Below are 15,939 nucleotides of genomic sequence, written 5' to 3'. Positions count from 1 at the left end.
CACAGGTGTCCTCCCTGCTGCCCCGACAGAGAATAAACAGGCTCAGAGAAGCCCAATGACGTCAAAGTCGAGGTCAGGGTCCCCGCCCTGGAGCAGAGGGGAGGTAACAGGGAACCAGACGGCTCTACACCCACCTGTGGCCTAAACTGCTCTTGGGCTGCGAGGCTCTGCTTTTGAAGGATTTTCTGAAGCACTTCCTCCTGCCTCCTTGCCTACTCTGAGAGGAACGGGCTGTGAAATACAACTCCTAAGATTACACACTTGAACTTAGCCAAAAAACACGGAAGTGGCATTCCAACGGCTGATCCTGCTATGCGTCGCTTCTATTTTTAATTAATAAATAAGAAAACTATTAGTGCAAAGTTTGAGCCGCTCCAGGACAGGAGGACAGTGTATTAGACTGTGGATTGGAACACATGATGATCCTTCCCCAGAAGAATCTAAACACCACGTAACCTTGAACATGCATGTACCCTGGTGGGCCTCAGTTTCCCCATCTGTGAAGAGATGGAGCTAAAGGACCTCTACAGCACCTTCCTGCCCCTAAACTGTTTTCCAAGGAAAGGAGGTAACATCTCTATTATCAGGGAGAGGGCCACAGCCTTTCTGTAAGGGCAGTTTAGTGCTTGCAGCCTTAGGCCAACGCAGCAGGGCCGGGAAATACAGGACTGAAATAGGAAGCATGGAGCTGATAACTGAGTGTCACCCAGAAGTTAAGGCCAAACTCTTCGAAGCTATAACTTCAGTGTGTGGAGGATGCAATTTCATTTACGACAATTATTATTCAAGATACTTGCCAGAAACACACTACGCTACCAAGTGCGGTGCCGCGGCGGCATCCTCTGGGGGTGACAGGCTCGGGACGCAGAGTCGGGACTGACCGGGCCCACGTACAGAGTCCAGGGCACCTCTCGCTGCCCCCAGCTCCAGGGTGAGGGGTCCCTACCAGGCATCCTGGGAGACTCACCTTGTAAAGTGTGGCTCTGCTAACATCCCCAAAGCTGCGAGCGCTGACGTGGCCAGCCAGAGGGTATGGACCAGAAGCGGGGTTCCCGTCTGTTCTGCCCAAAGTGAAAGAGGCAGATGTGGGGTGCACCCAGGACCAGTCCCAGCACAGCCCCGGCCTGAGTGGGCGCTCCAGCGGCAGAGCCGTTTCTGGGCAACCACAGGACGAAGCACCTCTGATCCTCTGGTCCCAGCAGACAAGCGGCAGGAGAAAGGAGCCGGGACGTGAACGCCAGTGGCTGCTGCCGCTCTGATCCCTTTCCCAATGCCACGTGGACACCTTTGACCTCTACCTTCTGTTTGCCCAGCAGGACGAAGGGGGATTTCCTTCAAATCACAGCTCAGGAGCTTGGAATGTTTAAAAGAACGCATGGGAGTAAAACAAGAGTTCAAAGTGAAGGTGACTTTTAGCTAAAGTACAAGGGGAAGTGCCCAGTCCCCTCTACACTCGCCAACTCCAATATGTTTCCTGCACTCTCCCCTTTGCGTTCTGGGTCCTCCGTACATCCCCAAGCAGATGCCAGCTGGACCCTTCATGATGAACTGTGACCTGCAGGCATCCCCCTCAAGGCTGGACAGGGGACAGAATTCGTAAGATCAGCTCTGAGGCTTTTTCCTCCATAATCTCAGAGAATCCTTATTCCCATCACCTCGTTACGTATCAATCCTGGGTCCCTGTGACCCACGTGGTGTGCTGGAGCCACCACATACCTGCACACAAAATGCCATTGCTAAATCTTCAGGCATTCGTCAAGTCAGTTGTTAAACACAGCCATTATTAAAAACCGAATTACACAAATTTATAACCAAAGAAGTTATATTAAAAACAAAGGGATTAGGGGAATTCTCTGGTGGTCCAGTGGTTAGGACTCCAAGCTTTCAGTGCCAAGGGCCCGGGTTCAATCCCTGGTTAGGGAACTAAGATCCCGCAAGCCGTGTGGCTCAGCCAAAGAAAAAAATAAACAAATAAAACTCTTAAAACAAAAACAAAACAAAAAAAGGTACTAAATACTCAAAACTCAACACTCCCTAATTGATTTACTTCATTTTACTATTATCTATGCTCTTGACATTATTTAACCTATTGTGTCCGTAAGGTGAAGATAGATACTCTGTAACGGTGTGCTTGAGGCTGGCCAGCGTGGGAACATTTACACGGCAGGTGTCTGTCGGCAAATGCCATCAATCTGCCTCCCCACCACCAACTGCCACCCTTTCAGAGGCTGTTAAACATTCACCAGCACACAAATGCCCATACACCAAGTGGTTATTTCCAGTCTGGACTTTCTCCCCCTAACCTCCCTTCTCATACAATCAACTACTACTCTGACACCAACAGCTGGATGCCCGCAAGACTTAACCACGTTCAAAACTGAACTGACTTATCTCCCAAATGCTCCAGATGCAGATCTTCCCCATCCCTGGCGAATGGCACCTCAAACCTTCCAGGTGTCAGGCCAGAAACCTTGGGGTCATCCGATCTGTCAGCAAGTCCTATAGTTTCTGCGACCAACATTTGTCTAGCATACAACTACTTCTCACCATTCTCACCTTCCACCTCTCCACTCTGGTCCCAGCCACCATCACCTCTGTCTGGACCACTGAGGGAACCACCTCACTGGCCTCCCGTTTCTATCTTTGCCTGAACCCAGCAGAGTGACCTGTTTATAGCATCAGTCAGATCATGTCATTCTTCTGTTCGGTGGCCTGCGGGGTCTACACATTCTGGCCTCCCATCTATTACCTCTTTGATCTTTTCTCCTATTCTCTGCCCCTCTCTGGGCTCCAGCCACCCATCCTCCTGCCTCAGGGCCTTTATACTTGCTGTTCCCGCTGCCTGACCTACTTTTCCCTGCAGATGTCCACGTGGTCCACTCCCTCACTAACTGCAATTCTTTGCTGAAATGTCACCTTCTCAGCGAGGCTTTCTCAGCCGACTCTGAGTAAAATCGTAAACCTCCAACCCTCATCTCATCCCCTGCTTTATTTCTCCCCGTAGTACATATTTGTATGTGGTAAGTATATTTATTTTGTTTATTGTCTGTCACCCCTCCACTCAAAAATGTAAGTGCCAATGAGGACAGGGGTTTTTGTGTTTTGTTCACTGCCCACCTCCAGGGCCTGGCAAAACAGGGCCTAGCACACAGAAGGTACACTATAAATATTTGCTGAATGAACAAAAGAATTCCCATTGCCCAAGATCACCATCACCTGTGTATGAGCACCTGCGTGTGAATGATGGCACGAAGGAATACATCTCTAATGGTGACTCCAAGCACTGTGACACAGCACACAATAGCAGCAGCTCGCTACCTGAAATGATACTATGAACAAGAAAAGAGAATATAGAGTATTTAACTAAATGCCAAATACTGGGCTAAGAGCTTCACAGGCACCATGCCATTTAATTCTTGCCACAGCTTAAGAGATAGGTACTATTATTGTCCCCATTTTTAGAATAAGTAGAGAGAAAACTAAGGTGCAGAGAGATAAAATAACCTACTCAAGGTCAGGCAGCTCAGAGGTGAGAGGATTTGAATACAGGCAGCCTGGTTCCAGCACTTACTTCCCACCTACCTGTAAAACGTGTGACTACAACCCCAAATAGCAAATTTAAAACACTGTTTTAGCGGCTTTCCTGGTGGGGCAGTGGTTGAAAATCCGCCTGCCAATGCAGGCGACATGGGTTCGAGCCCTGGTCCCACGTGCCACGGAGCAACTAAGCCCGTGCGCCACAACTACTGAGCCTGCGCTCTAGAGACCGCAAGCCACAACTACTGAAGCCCGCACCCCACAACTACTGAAGCCCGCGCGCCTAGAGCCCGTGCTCTGCAACAAGAGAAGCCGCCGCAATGAGAAGCCCGTGCACCACAACGAAGAGTAGCCCCTGCTCGCCACAACTAGAGAAAGTCCACACGCAGCAAAGAAGACCCAACGCAACCAAAAATAAATAAATTACCAAAAAAACCCCACTGTTTTAGTGTGGACACTGATCTTGCTCCCCTCCAAGACTGGAATGACAGCGCTCTAAACACTCCCGTAAGCGACCCAAGCTGGTTGGCAGCTCTGCTTCCCTGCTGTGAATGGCCGTGGCCTCCCGTGTCCACTCCAACAGTGATTCGCTCACCTTCGTGCTGACGTCATGAAGACACTGTATTTAAGCCTGAGTTGCTTTCTTAAAACCTGGAAGGCCCTTTGCCGGGGAAGGGCTCATTTCTGGACTCCTTAGCCACTTAGTAGCTGTGTGAGCTTACACAAGTTATTTAACCTCTCCCAACCTCGACCACAGAGTGGGAAAACAAGTCGATGAGAAGCACAAAAGGAGACAATCCATATAAAGCACTTGGCACGATGCTTGGCAAACAGTAAGCGCCCAAGAAATGTTAGCCTCTGTCATTATTAAACCAAGAGCATCATGAGTAAAGCGACTTCTCTTGCTCATCTCTTGGAACTGCTGCAGAACCAATTAACTTCCCACAACAGAAAAAAATGCCAAGGAACAGCACATCGACAACTTTGTGATCTTCCAGCCATACTGATGAAAAATCAAAGGGATATAATGCTGAGATGGTTAAAAAAAGTCCCCACCCCAGCCCATGAGGGCTTTATAATCTGACCCAAAGAATACAGTAGAGTAAACTTCTAACTCTGCAGCCCTGGGCCTTTCACTTAACTACTCAGGGCCTTTTCTCCAGCTGGAAAATGGGGATCATCCACCTCATTTTAATGTCTTGGGAAAAACCCCCCGTATCATGATGGTGAAAATACTTTGAGAGGTAATGGTGGTAAGAGGTCTCCTAGACAGAGAGCCACCCAGTTCCCAGCTCAGGGCAACAAAAAGCCAAACCAGACATCCTGCTCTGTCCGTGGGTTAGGGCCTGGCAGAGTCCATGGTGAAATTTGGCAACAAGCGATGACATTTTGCCTCGTTCCATCAATAAAGTGAGAAGTGGGTAGGCCACAGATGACCAAAGGTGCCTCCTGGTTTCCCTTTGTCTGCCCACAGATTTGACTGTTTCCCTTTTAAACAGCCTAAAACCATCTGACAATAAGAGTCACTTAGTAAATTCTAGTCTTTGGATAAAAATAACTTTGAGTGTTTGCCTGGAGTGGTTATTTGCTGAGCAGTTATGTACCTCAAAGAAACATGTACACAAAATACCGCCTAAAAATGAGCTCTGTGCATGCCAAACGCTGAGCCTTTTTATCTCAGGTGCTCCTAAAACTTGCCAAAAGATTAGCCTCATAAGCTGATCACTGTAGAAAATGTACAACATAATTTAAAATACACCCAGCCTGCTGGATGCTGGTGGGGGACCTCGACGCCCAGGGAGACAGGAGGAACCCCCAAACGAACCGGTAGGACGTGGGGGGACTGAGCGGGGAGGAGAAGTGGAGGCCGGAGGGCGCCCCTGAGGGGTGGCTGAGAGGGGGGAGGGGTTCCCATGCCCGGAGGGACCCTTGGGGGCTCGGATCAGGGGGGAGTATGCCCAGCGTTTCCTCTGCCCAATCTGCTGGGGAAGCCTGCCCAGTTATCGGGCCGGGTCCTACGCCCGCCCTCAGAGGCCCCCTCAGGGCCCCATTTGTTCTGGGGGCGTAGGAGGGAGGCCGGGGGGAGAACAGGAAAGGCAGGCGGGAGGGGCCCTCCATGACCGGGGCAGCAGGAGCGGGAGAGGAGCAGAGGGTGTTGGCCCCGCCCACTCGACCCTGGGAAGCATGCTGGGCTCCCAGATGGGGTCCCCCGCCCCCTGAGACCAGAGGCAGGAGGCACGCCTGGGTCCCTTCTGTTCCACTGAGCCTAAGCCCCACCTCCCACACCTCCGGGGGCCTTTTCCAGCCCTGTGGTCCTAAGCATAGGCCCCGCTCACCACCCAAACCCCGCCCCTGCTTAGGCCCTGCCCTCCACAGCCAAGGTCTTTTCCACCTTTTTTTTTTTTTTTTTCCCTCCTCTTTTTCACTATTGCGGTTCTGTTTTACCTTCCAGTTGTTGTTTCATCTATATTTTTATTTTTATATTCTTTCTAACGTATCTGTTCATTTCCTAGTCTAATTTTTTTACTTTGTTACTGTTTTGTTTTTTTGTTTTTTTTTGCCACCCCACATGGCGTGCCAGACCTTGGTCCACGAGCCGGGTGTTGGGCCGAAGCTCCTGAGATGGGAGCTCCAAATATGAACCACTGGACTAACAGAGAACCTCAGACCCTAGGGAATATTCATCAGAGTGAGGTCTACCGGAGGTCCTCATCTCAGCACCAAGACCAGCTCTACCCAACAGCCTACAAGCTCCAGTGTTGGAAGCCTCAGGCCAAACAACCAGTAAGACAGGAACACAACACAATCCAACTCATCAAAAAAAAAAAAAAAAAAAAAAAAGAGAGACGGCAAAAAAATATGTCACAGATGAAGGAACAAGGTAAAATCCTACAAGATCAAATAAATGAAAAGGAAATAGGCAATCTACCTGAAAAAGAATTCAGAGTAGTGATAGTAAAGATGATCCAGAATCTCAGAAGAAGAATGGAGGCACGGATTGAGAAAATACAAGAAATGTTTAACAAAGATCTAGAAGAACTAAAGAACAAACAAACAGAGATGAACAACACAATAACTGAAATGAAAAATACCCTAGAAGGAATCCACAACAGAATAACGGAGGCAGAAGAACGAATAAGTGAGCTGGAAGACAAAATGGTAGAAATAACTGCTGAGGAGCAGAATAAAAAAAAAAGAATGAAAAGAATTGAAGACAATCTCAGAGACCTCTGGGACAACACTAAACGCACCAACATTTGAATTATAGGGGTCCCAGAAGAAGAAGAGAAAAAGAAAGGGTCTGAGAAAATATTTGAAGCGATTATAATGGAAAAGTTCCCTAACATGTGAAAGGAAATAGTCACCCAAGTCCAGGAAGCACAGAGAGTCCCATACAGGATAATCCCTAGGAGAAACACACCAAGACACATATTAATCAAACTAACAAAAATTAAATTCAAAGAAAAAATATTAAAAGCAGCAAGGGGATATGTTAATATAAATGTTTCAGACATTACATGAAATTTCTAAAAATCTTATATTTGTATTTGTATGGAAATATGTATGGAAATATGTTAATATAAATGTTTCAGACATTATATGAAATTTCTAAAAATCTTATATGTTCTGGTATAATGTTATAAGTAATAATCCTAGTTATTACTTTAAAATGTATATCTCAGAAATAACTAATTTTCTTGTCAACTGCATTATTATGAACTTTCATCAAATCTTTAACCGTGGTCATTTTTAAGTCTTTTGTCATTTACAGACAGTTCTGGGTGTACTCTGATGATTTTGCAAATATGTTCCTATAAAAGGGTTTCATCTTCAAGAAATTCATGGAAAAGACTCTGACAAGTACAGGTTTCTGGTAACTGACTGTACTGCTGAACTGAATGAATAAGCATTTTCAGAACTCTAATGAAAAACTGATGAACTCATAAAAGTGCTAACAAAAAGATCAAGATGAAAAAAAAAATTAATTACATGGGACTGAGTGAACTGATGAGGATGAGTATAATTTTTGTGACTTTCTGTCTGAATTTAAAAAAAAAAAAAATCCCACAAGGACTCAGAGGCAAAGAATACAGAAATCAATTTTCACTGCAAAGTAAAGGAGCTGTTACAGTGGAGGATTACTGGACTGAATGTCAATATTATGACATAGTATGAGTGTGTTTCATGTTTGGTAATTGCAATCATTGTTGCTTTTGTTGTGGTCATCCATGTACAATGCTTGGTGTCAGTCTATTTATCTCTTGTAAAAATAAAATACAGTGTGTGTGTGTGAAAAAAAATAAAAAATAAAAATAAAGCCTTTCATAATCCAAAATTAAAAAAAAAAAAAAAAGCAGCAAGGGAAAAACACAAAATAACATACAAAGGAATCCCATAAGGTTATCAGCTGATTTTTCAGCGGAAACTCTGCAGGCCAGAAGGGAGTGGCAGGATATACCTAAAGTGATGAAAGAGAAAAACCTACAATCAAGATTACTCTACCCAGCAAGGATCTCATTCAGATTCAATGGAGAAATCAAAAGCTTTTCAGATAAGCAAAAGCTAAGAGACTTCAGCACCACCAAACCAGCTTTACAACAAATGCTAGAGGAACTTGTCTAGGCGGGAAACACAAGAGAAGAAAAAGACCCACAAAAACAATCCAAAAACAATTAAGAAAATGGTAATAGGAACATACATATCAATAATAACCTTGAATGTAAATGGGTTAAATGCCCCAACCAAAAGATACAGACTGGCTGAAAAGATACAAAAACAAGACCCATATATATGCTGTCTACAAGATACCAACTTCAGACCTAGGGACACATACAGATTGAAAGTGAAGGGGGGGTGGAAAAAGATATTCCATGCAAATGGAAATCAAAAGAAAACTGGAGTAGCAATACTCGTATTGATTAAATAGACTTTAAAATACTGTTACAAGAGATAAGGAAGGACACTACATAATGATCAAGGGATCAATCCAAGAAGAAGATATTAACAATTATAAATGTTTATGCACCCAACATAGAAGCACCTCAATACCTAAGGCAAATGCTAACAACCATGAAAGGGGAAATCGACAGTAACACAGTAACAGTAGGGGACTTTCACACCCCACTTACACAAATGGACAGATCATCCAAACAGAAAATAAGTAAGGAAACACAAGCTTTAAGTGACACAATACATCACATAGATTTAATTGGTATTTATAGAACATTCCACCCGAAAGTGGCAGAATACACTTTCTTCTCAAGTGCACATGGAACATTCTTCAGGATAGATCACATCTTGGGTCACAAATCAAGCTTTGGGAAATTTAAGAAAACTGAAATCGTATCAAGCATCTTTTCTCACCACAACACTATGAGATTGGAAATCAATTACAGGAAAAAAAACTGAAAAAAATACAAATACATAGAGGCTAAACAGTGCACTACTAAATAACCAAGAGATCACTGAAGAAATCAAAGAAAAAATAAAAAAATACATAGAAACAAATGACAACAAAAACATGACAACCCAAAACTTATGGGACACAGCAAAAACAGTTCTAAGAGAGAAATTTATAGCAATTCAATCTCACCTCAAGAAACAAGAAAAATCTCAAATAAACAATCCAACCCTACATCTAAAGCAACTAGAGAAAGAAGAACAAAGAAAACCCAAAGTCAGTAGAAGGAAAAATGTCACAAAGATCAGAGCAGAAATAAATGAATACAAACGAAGAAAACAATAGCAAAGATCAATAAAACTAAAAGCTGGCTCTTTGAGAGGATAAACAAAATTGATAAACCCTTAGCCAGCCTCATCAAGAAAAAAAAGGGAGCTCTCCAGGCAGCGGGGAGGGAGGGCAGCCTGCTGGGTCCGCACGGCCTCGGGCCGAAGCCCGGGTCCCCGCCCGCCCCAGCGCCTGGCCGAGCCCCGCCCCCCGCGTCTCCATCGTGGGTCGCGGTGGTCGGATGTGCTCCCGGGTCCGCGGGACAGGCGGGCGCAGAGGTCCCTTGTGTTGGCGGGGGTGGGTGCGGCAAGGTTCCGGCGCCTCCGCGGAGCATCGTGGGTTTGGGGCTGGGGGCGCCGCGGATTGCTATGCTCTCTGCACTTTCCCGGCTCTGAAGCCTCGAGAACACGGCTAGGCAGCAGTAGTTTAATGGGGAGTTTGCCTGCTGGGAACTAGGGGCCTGCTGGGGTCTCAGTTCCTGGCTGGCGGCGGAACACGAGGTTGCCAGGTGTGTGACGGCAGCAGGTAGGAGTGACCCGCTGGTGCAGTGATAAGCAGGAAAGGAAGGACAGCGGCTGTTGGCCTGTGAACCTAGGCAAGAATGACCAGCCGACACAGTCCAGACCAAGGTCCGTGGGCCCAGCTCGGTCCTGTGCGTCTGGTCAGTGGAATAGACCTGCACGTGTGGCTCTTGTCACTCTAGGATTGGCTTCAGGACAGATCCTGCTGATGAGCCCAGGGCACTGCCCTCAGTTCTCCAGGAGAGTGCGCCGGAGTGGAGCCAGGGGGGTGTGCCCGACTCAGCACGGTGGCCACGCACGTCCAGTCTGCTGGCAAGGGCAGTGGGGAGCCGGGGGAAGTCACGGCCTTGGGAATGTCCTCTGATAAAAAACAACCTGCGGGCTTATAAAATAACTTGTGTGTGGAACGTTGGTGTATTGAAAAGCAGTTCTGTGTGCTTTTCCCCCCTGGTGTGGATCAGCAGTGCTGAGGCAGCAGGCGGGATACAGAAGTGTGAGCAGAGACCGTCTGGAGTCCCCAAACTCCAGGGAAACTAAAGGTGACAGCCAGCCTAGTGACGAGGACAGGAGCTGGGGGCGGTGGCGCTGGCGGCAATCCAGCAGGTTCCCCTCATCTCAGGGCCCTAATCCTGGCTCCAGCCGGGTGGTCAGGGGAGCTGCAAGGTCTTATGGGCGAGCAGAGCCCACAGTCCTGAGCTGTTCTTCGCTGTGTCTGGGTCATCTCCCCCCATCCAAGGGGAGAAATCTAGATGAGATTTAAGAATTAGTGCTTTAAGAATGTGGACCTCGGGCTTCCCTGGTGGCGCAGTGGTTGAGAATCCACCTGCCGATGCAGGGGACACGGGTTCGAGCCCTGGTCTGGGAAGATCCCACATGCCGCGGAGCAGCTGGGCTCGTGAGCCACAATTACTGAGCCTGCGCGTCTGGAGCCTGTGCTCCACAACAAGAGAGGCCGCGATAGTGAGAGGCCTGCGCACTGCGATGAAGAGTGGCCCCCGCTTGCCACAACTAGAGAAAGTCCTTGCACAGACACGAAGACCCAACACAGCCATAAAAATAAATTAAAAAAAAAAAAAAAAAAAGAATGTGGATCTCATAGTTGAAACCTCAGAAGACATGTTTTCAGCACAGGGTGTTAAAGTGAACGGAAGGATTCAACCCCTTTTCAAGGAGGGTGTCTCCATGTGGGCAGAACTAGAGAATAAATGGGTCTTGAATAAAAAAAAAAAGAAAGAAAGAAAGAAAAAAGGGAGAGGACGCAAATCAGTAAAATTAGAAATGAAAAAGGAGAAATCACAACTGACACTGCAGAAATACAAAGGATTATAAGAGACTACTACAAACAACTATATGCCAATAAAATGGACAACCATGAAGAAATGGACAAATTCTTGGAAAGGGACAATTTTCCAAGACTGAACCAGGAAGAATTAGAAAATATAAACAGACCTATCACAAGTAATGAAATTGAAACTGTAATTAAAAATCTTCCAACAGACAAAAGTCCAGGACCAGATGGCTTCACAGGCGAATTCTACCAAACATTTAGAGAAGAGCTAACACTGATCCTTCTCAAACTCTTCCAAAAAATTGCAGAGGGAGGAACACTCCCTAATTCATTCTATGAAGCCACCATCTCCCTGATACCAAAACCAGAAGAAGATATCACAAACAATGAAAATTATAGACCAATATTACTGATGAACATAAGATGCAAAAATCCTGAACAAAATACTAGCAAACAGAATCCAACAACATATTAAAAGGATCATACACCATGATCAAGTGGGATTTATCCCAGGGATGCAAGGATTCTTCAATATACACAAATCAATCAGTGTGATACAACACATTAACAAATCAATGATCATCTCAATATATGCAGAAAAAGCTTTTGACGAAATTCAACACCCATTTATGATAAAAACTCTCCAGAAAATGGGCATAGAGGGAACCTACCTCACATAATAAAGGCCATATATGACAAATCCACAGCAAACATCATACTCAATGGTGAAAAACTGAAAGCATTTCCACACGATCAGGAACAAGACAAGGATTCCACTCTTGCCACTCTTATTCAACATAGTTTTGTAAGCCCTAGCCATGGCAATCAGAGAAGAAAAAGAAATAAAAGGAATAGAAACTGGAAAAGAAGTAAAACTGTCACTGCTTGCAGATGACATGATACTATACATAGAAAATCCTAAAGATGCCACCAGAAAACTACTAGAACTAATCAATGAATTTGGTAAGGTTGCAGGACACAAAATTAATGCACAGAAATCTCTGGCATTCCTATACACTAACAACGAAAAATCAGAAAGAGAAATTAAGGAAACAATCCCATTTACCATCACAACAGAAAGAAAAAAATACTTAGGAATAAACCTATCTAAGAAAGTGAAAGATGTGCACTCAGAAAACTATAAAGCACTGATGAAAGAAATCAAAGATGACATACCATGTTCTTGGATTGGAAGAATCAATATTGTGAAAATGACTATACTACCCAAAGCAATCTACAGATTCAATGTAATCCCTATCAAACTACCAATGGCATTCTTCACAGAATTAGAACAAAAAATTTTACAATTCATATGGAAACACAAAAGTCCCCAAATAGCCAAAGCAATCTTGAGAAAGAAAAACAGAGCAGGAGGAATCAGGCTCCCCGACTTCAAACTATACTACAAAGCTACAGTAACCAAGACAGTATGGTACTGGCACAAAAACAGAAATATAGATCAATGGTACAAGATAGAAAGCCCAGAGATAGACCCACGCACATATGGTCACCTAATTTACGACAAAAGAGGCAAGAACATACAATGGAGGAAAGACAGCCTCTTCAATAAGTGGTGCTGGGAAAACCGGACAGCTACATGTAAAAGAATGAAATTAGAACACTTCCTAACACCATACACAAAAATAAACTCCAAATGGATTAAAGACCTAAATGTAAGACCAGACACTGTAAAACTCTTAGAGGAAGGCTTCCCTGGTGGCACAGTGGTTAAGAATCTGCCTGTCAATGCAGGAGACACGGGTTCGAGCCCTGGTCCGGGAAGAACCCACATGCCGAGGAGCAACTAAGCCCCTGTGCCACAACTACTGAGCCTGCGTGCTAGAGCCCATGAGCCACAACTACTGAGCCCGCGTGCCACAACTACTGAAGCCGTCACACCTAGAGCCTGTGCTCCATGACAAGAGAAGTTACTGTAATGAGAACCCCGCGCACCGCAACGAAGAGTAGACCCTGCTCGCCACAACTAGAGAAAGCCCACTCGCAGCAATGAAGACCCAATGCAGCCAAAAATAAATAAATAAATATATATATTAAAAAAAAAAAAAACTCTTACAGGAAAACATAGGAAAAACACTCTTTGACATAAACCACAGCAAGATCTTCTTTGGCCCACCTCCTAGAGTACTGAAAATAAAAACAAAAATAAACAAATGGGACCTAATTAAACCTAAAAGCTTTTGCACAGCAAAGGAAACCATAAACAAGACGAAAAGACAACCCTCAGAATGGGAGAAAATATTTGCAAATGAAACAACAGACAAAGGATTAATCTCCAAAATAAACAAACAGCTCACGGAGCTCAATATCAAAAAACAAACAGTCCAATTAAAAAATGGGCGGAAGACCTAAATAGACATTTCACCAAAGAAGACATACAGATGGCCAAGAGGCACATGAAAAGCTGCTCAACATCACTAATTATTAGAGAAATGCAAACCAAAACTACAATGAGGTATCTCCTCACACCGGTCAGAATGGCCATTATCAAAAAATCTAGAAACAATAAATGCTGGAGAGGGTGTGGAGAAAAGGGATCCCTCTTGCACTGTTGGTGGGAATGTAAATTGATACAGCCGCTATGGAGAACAGTATGGAGGTTCCTTAAAAAACTAAAAATAGAACTACCATATGACCCAGCAATCCCACTACTGGGCATATACCCTGAGAAAACCGTAATTCAAAAAGACACATGCACCCCAAAGTTCACGGCAGCTCTATTTACAATAGCCAGGACATGGAAGCAACCTAAATGTCCATCGACATTTGAATGGATAAAGAAGATGTGGCACATATATACAATGGAATATCACTCAGCCATAAAAACGAACGAAATTGAGTTATCTGTAGTGAGGTGGATGGACCTAGAGTCTGTCATACAGAGTGAAGTAAGTCAGAAAGGGAAAAACAAATACCGTATGCTAACGCATATATATGGTATCTAAAAAAAAAAAAAGATGGTACTGATGAACCTAGTGGCAGGGCAGGAATAAAGACATAGACATAGAGAGTGGACTTGAGGACACGGGGCTGGGGGGGGGGAAAGCTGGGGTGAAGTGAGAGTGGCATTGACACATATACACTACCAAATGTAAAATAGATGGCTAGTGGGAAGCAGCAGCATACACAGGGAGATCAGCTCTGTGCTCTGCGAGGACCTAGAGGGGTGGGATAGGGAGGGTGGGAGGGAGACGCAAGAGGGAGGGGATATGGGGATATATGTATACATATGGCTGATTCACTTTGTTGTACAGCAGAAACTAACACAATATTGTGAAGCAATTATATTCCAATAAAGATCTATAAAAATAAATAAACAAAAATAAAAGATACATGGGAAAAAAACTACGCCCGGTCTACCCAGGTTTCCCTCACTGGCTACCTTTCACAAGCTACGGGCCTGGTGGGGGGCGGGGACAGAGGGTTGGGGGAAAGCAATTTCGGCTTATGATTTTTCCAGAAGTTCTCACTTCCAGCTACACATTCAAGTTTGAGTGAGCAGATTTTCAGAGACCCAGATAGGTTTACTTCTGCAAAACCATTCATTGGATGGATGTGTTTGAAACGCTGATCGAAACCTGAGCGCTAATGCCAAAGATTAAGCAGATTCCGGGGTGGGGGAGTGGGGAAGCCGCAAGTTCCTCCTCTCACTGAACTGAACTGCAGAAAAGCCTGGGAAAGAGGACGCCGCCGGCCCCTCCGGACCAGCCTCGACCGCGCCTGGTTGCCTCCTGCCCGCCCGCCACCAAACACAACTGCCGCGCCAGGGGACCTACGGAGGCGGAAGCGAACAATAATTTATTTCGCAGGAGGAAGGCGGGGAAGGGAATTCGGGCGGGTGGGTGGTGGCTGGGGTGACTCTTCCCAACTAAACGCCCAAGGATTTCACAGCCACGCGGGGTCGGCCTCTCGGGCCTGCGGGTTCGGCTGGGTGCGAGCACGCAGTCGCCCTCCGGCTGTAAATAATTCCTGCGGCCAAAGGAGCCGGAGAGAAAGCGGGGGATGCAGCTTACTTCATCTCGCCCGTCAGAGCCGGCCGCTTCTCCGGGAAACGTCGAGGGCGGCGCAGGGCGCCCGGTGCTGCGGGCCGAGCTCAGGCCAGGCCGGGGCCCCGCGCATCCTCTTCCGCCCGCCGGGCCCACCCTAACAGGGGCGCGTCACGCGGCCCCGCGCCTAACGCGCGCTCGGGTTTCGCCAGCGACGCCGGGGGCGGCGAGCGGGGAGGGCGCGAGGCCAGGTCCGGCCCGACCGACCCTTCCCGGCCCAACCCGAGACGCGTCACAGTCCGCGAGGACGGTGCCCCCGCGGGACCTGGACCTCAGACCCCTGCGACCTCGGCGCGCGCGCGCGCGCGCAGAAGGGCCCCCCGGGCCAGGGACGCGCACGCGCAGTGGGACCAGGCGAGGGGCGCGCGCAGTGGGGCCGAACCAAGGGCGGGCGGCCGAGGCGCAGGCAAGACCACGCCCCCTAGCTCCGGTCGCTGGGGGTAGGGGGGCGGGGTCGGGGGCAGGGCCCTCCCGCGAGGCCCTCCCACATGATTCCTTGGTTCCCGTGGATGGGCTGGACTTAAGAACGAAGTGAGCGGACCATTCTCTGTCGCCCTGGGTTCTCTTGTGCATCGTAGAGGCCGCCTTCTGGGACACACGAGGGCCGAGGGAAGTGGTTGTGTCGTGGAGCCGGGTTGCCCACGATCTGGCACAAGCTGTGGGACCTGGAACAGGTCACTTGACCTCGCTTTTCTCCACCTATGGAACGAGCGGCTTGGTGTATCCCATTTTTAAAATCCAGAAGTAGTGATTTAGGGGTGGGAGAGCAGGCTATGGGCCGTGTCTCCACCAGGCAGCTTC

The 15,939-nt window shown here is 46.8% G+C and overlaps 1 protein-coding gene across 5 annotated transcripts in view; it reads right to left on the bottom strand.

The window, feature by feature from the left end:
* H6PD (hexose-6-phosphate dehydrogenase/glucose 1-dehydrogenase) overlaps positions 1-15,491 on the bottom strand; it is a 39,067-nt gene extending 23,576 nt beyond the window's left edge. For 3 of the 5 annotated variants that reach the window (XR_011073455.1, XR_011073454.1, XM_068538825.1), the window contains exon 1: positions 968-1,413. Coding sequence is in view for 3 of the 5 variants with exons in the window: in XM_068538825.1 (XP_068394926.1) it covers positions 968-1,377 (410 nt within the window). In the remaining 2 variants the exon portion in view is untranslated. Of the gene's footprint in view, positions 1-967; positions 1,414-15,105 lie in introns of those variants that run through there. The other 2 variants (XM_068538826.1, XM_068538827.1) reach the window with 2 other exon arrangements.
* Positions 15,492-15,939: the final 448 nt, after the last annotated feature.

The sequence above is a fragment of the Eschrichtius robustus genome, chromosome 3, assembly GCF_028021215.1.
Source record: "Eschrichtius robustus isolate mEscRob2 chromosome 3, mEscRob2.pri, whole genome shotgun sequence".
NCBI lineage: Eukaryota > Metazoa > Chordata > Mammalia > Artiodactyla > Eschrichtiidae > Eschrichtius > Eschrichtius robustus.
Note: the sequence above shows the minus strand (reverse complement) of the source record. Positions and strands in the feature narration are given on the sequence as shown.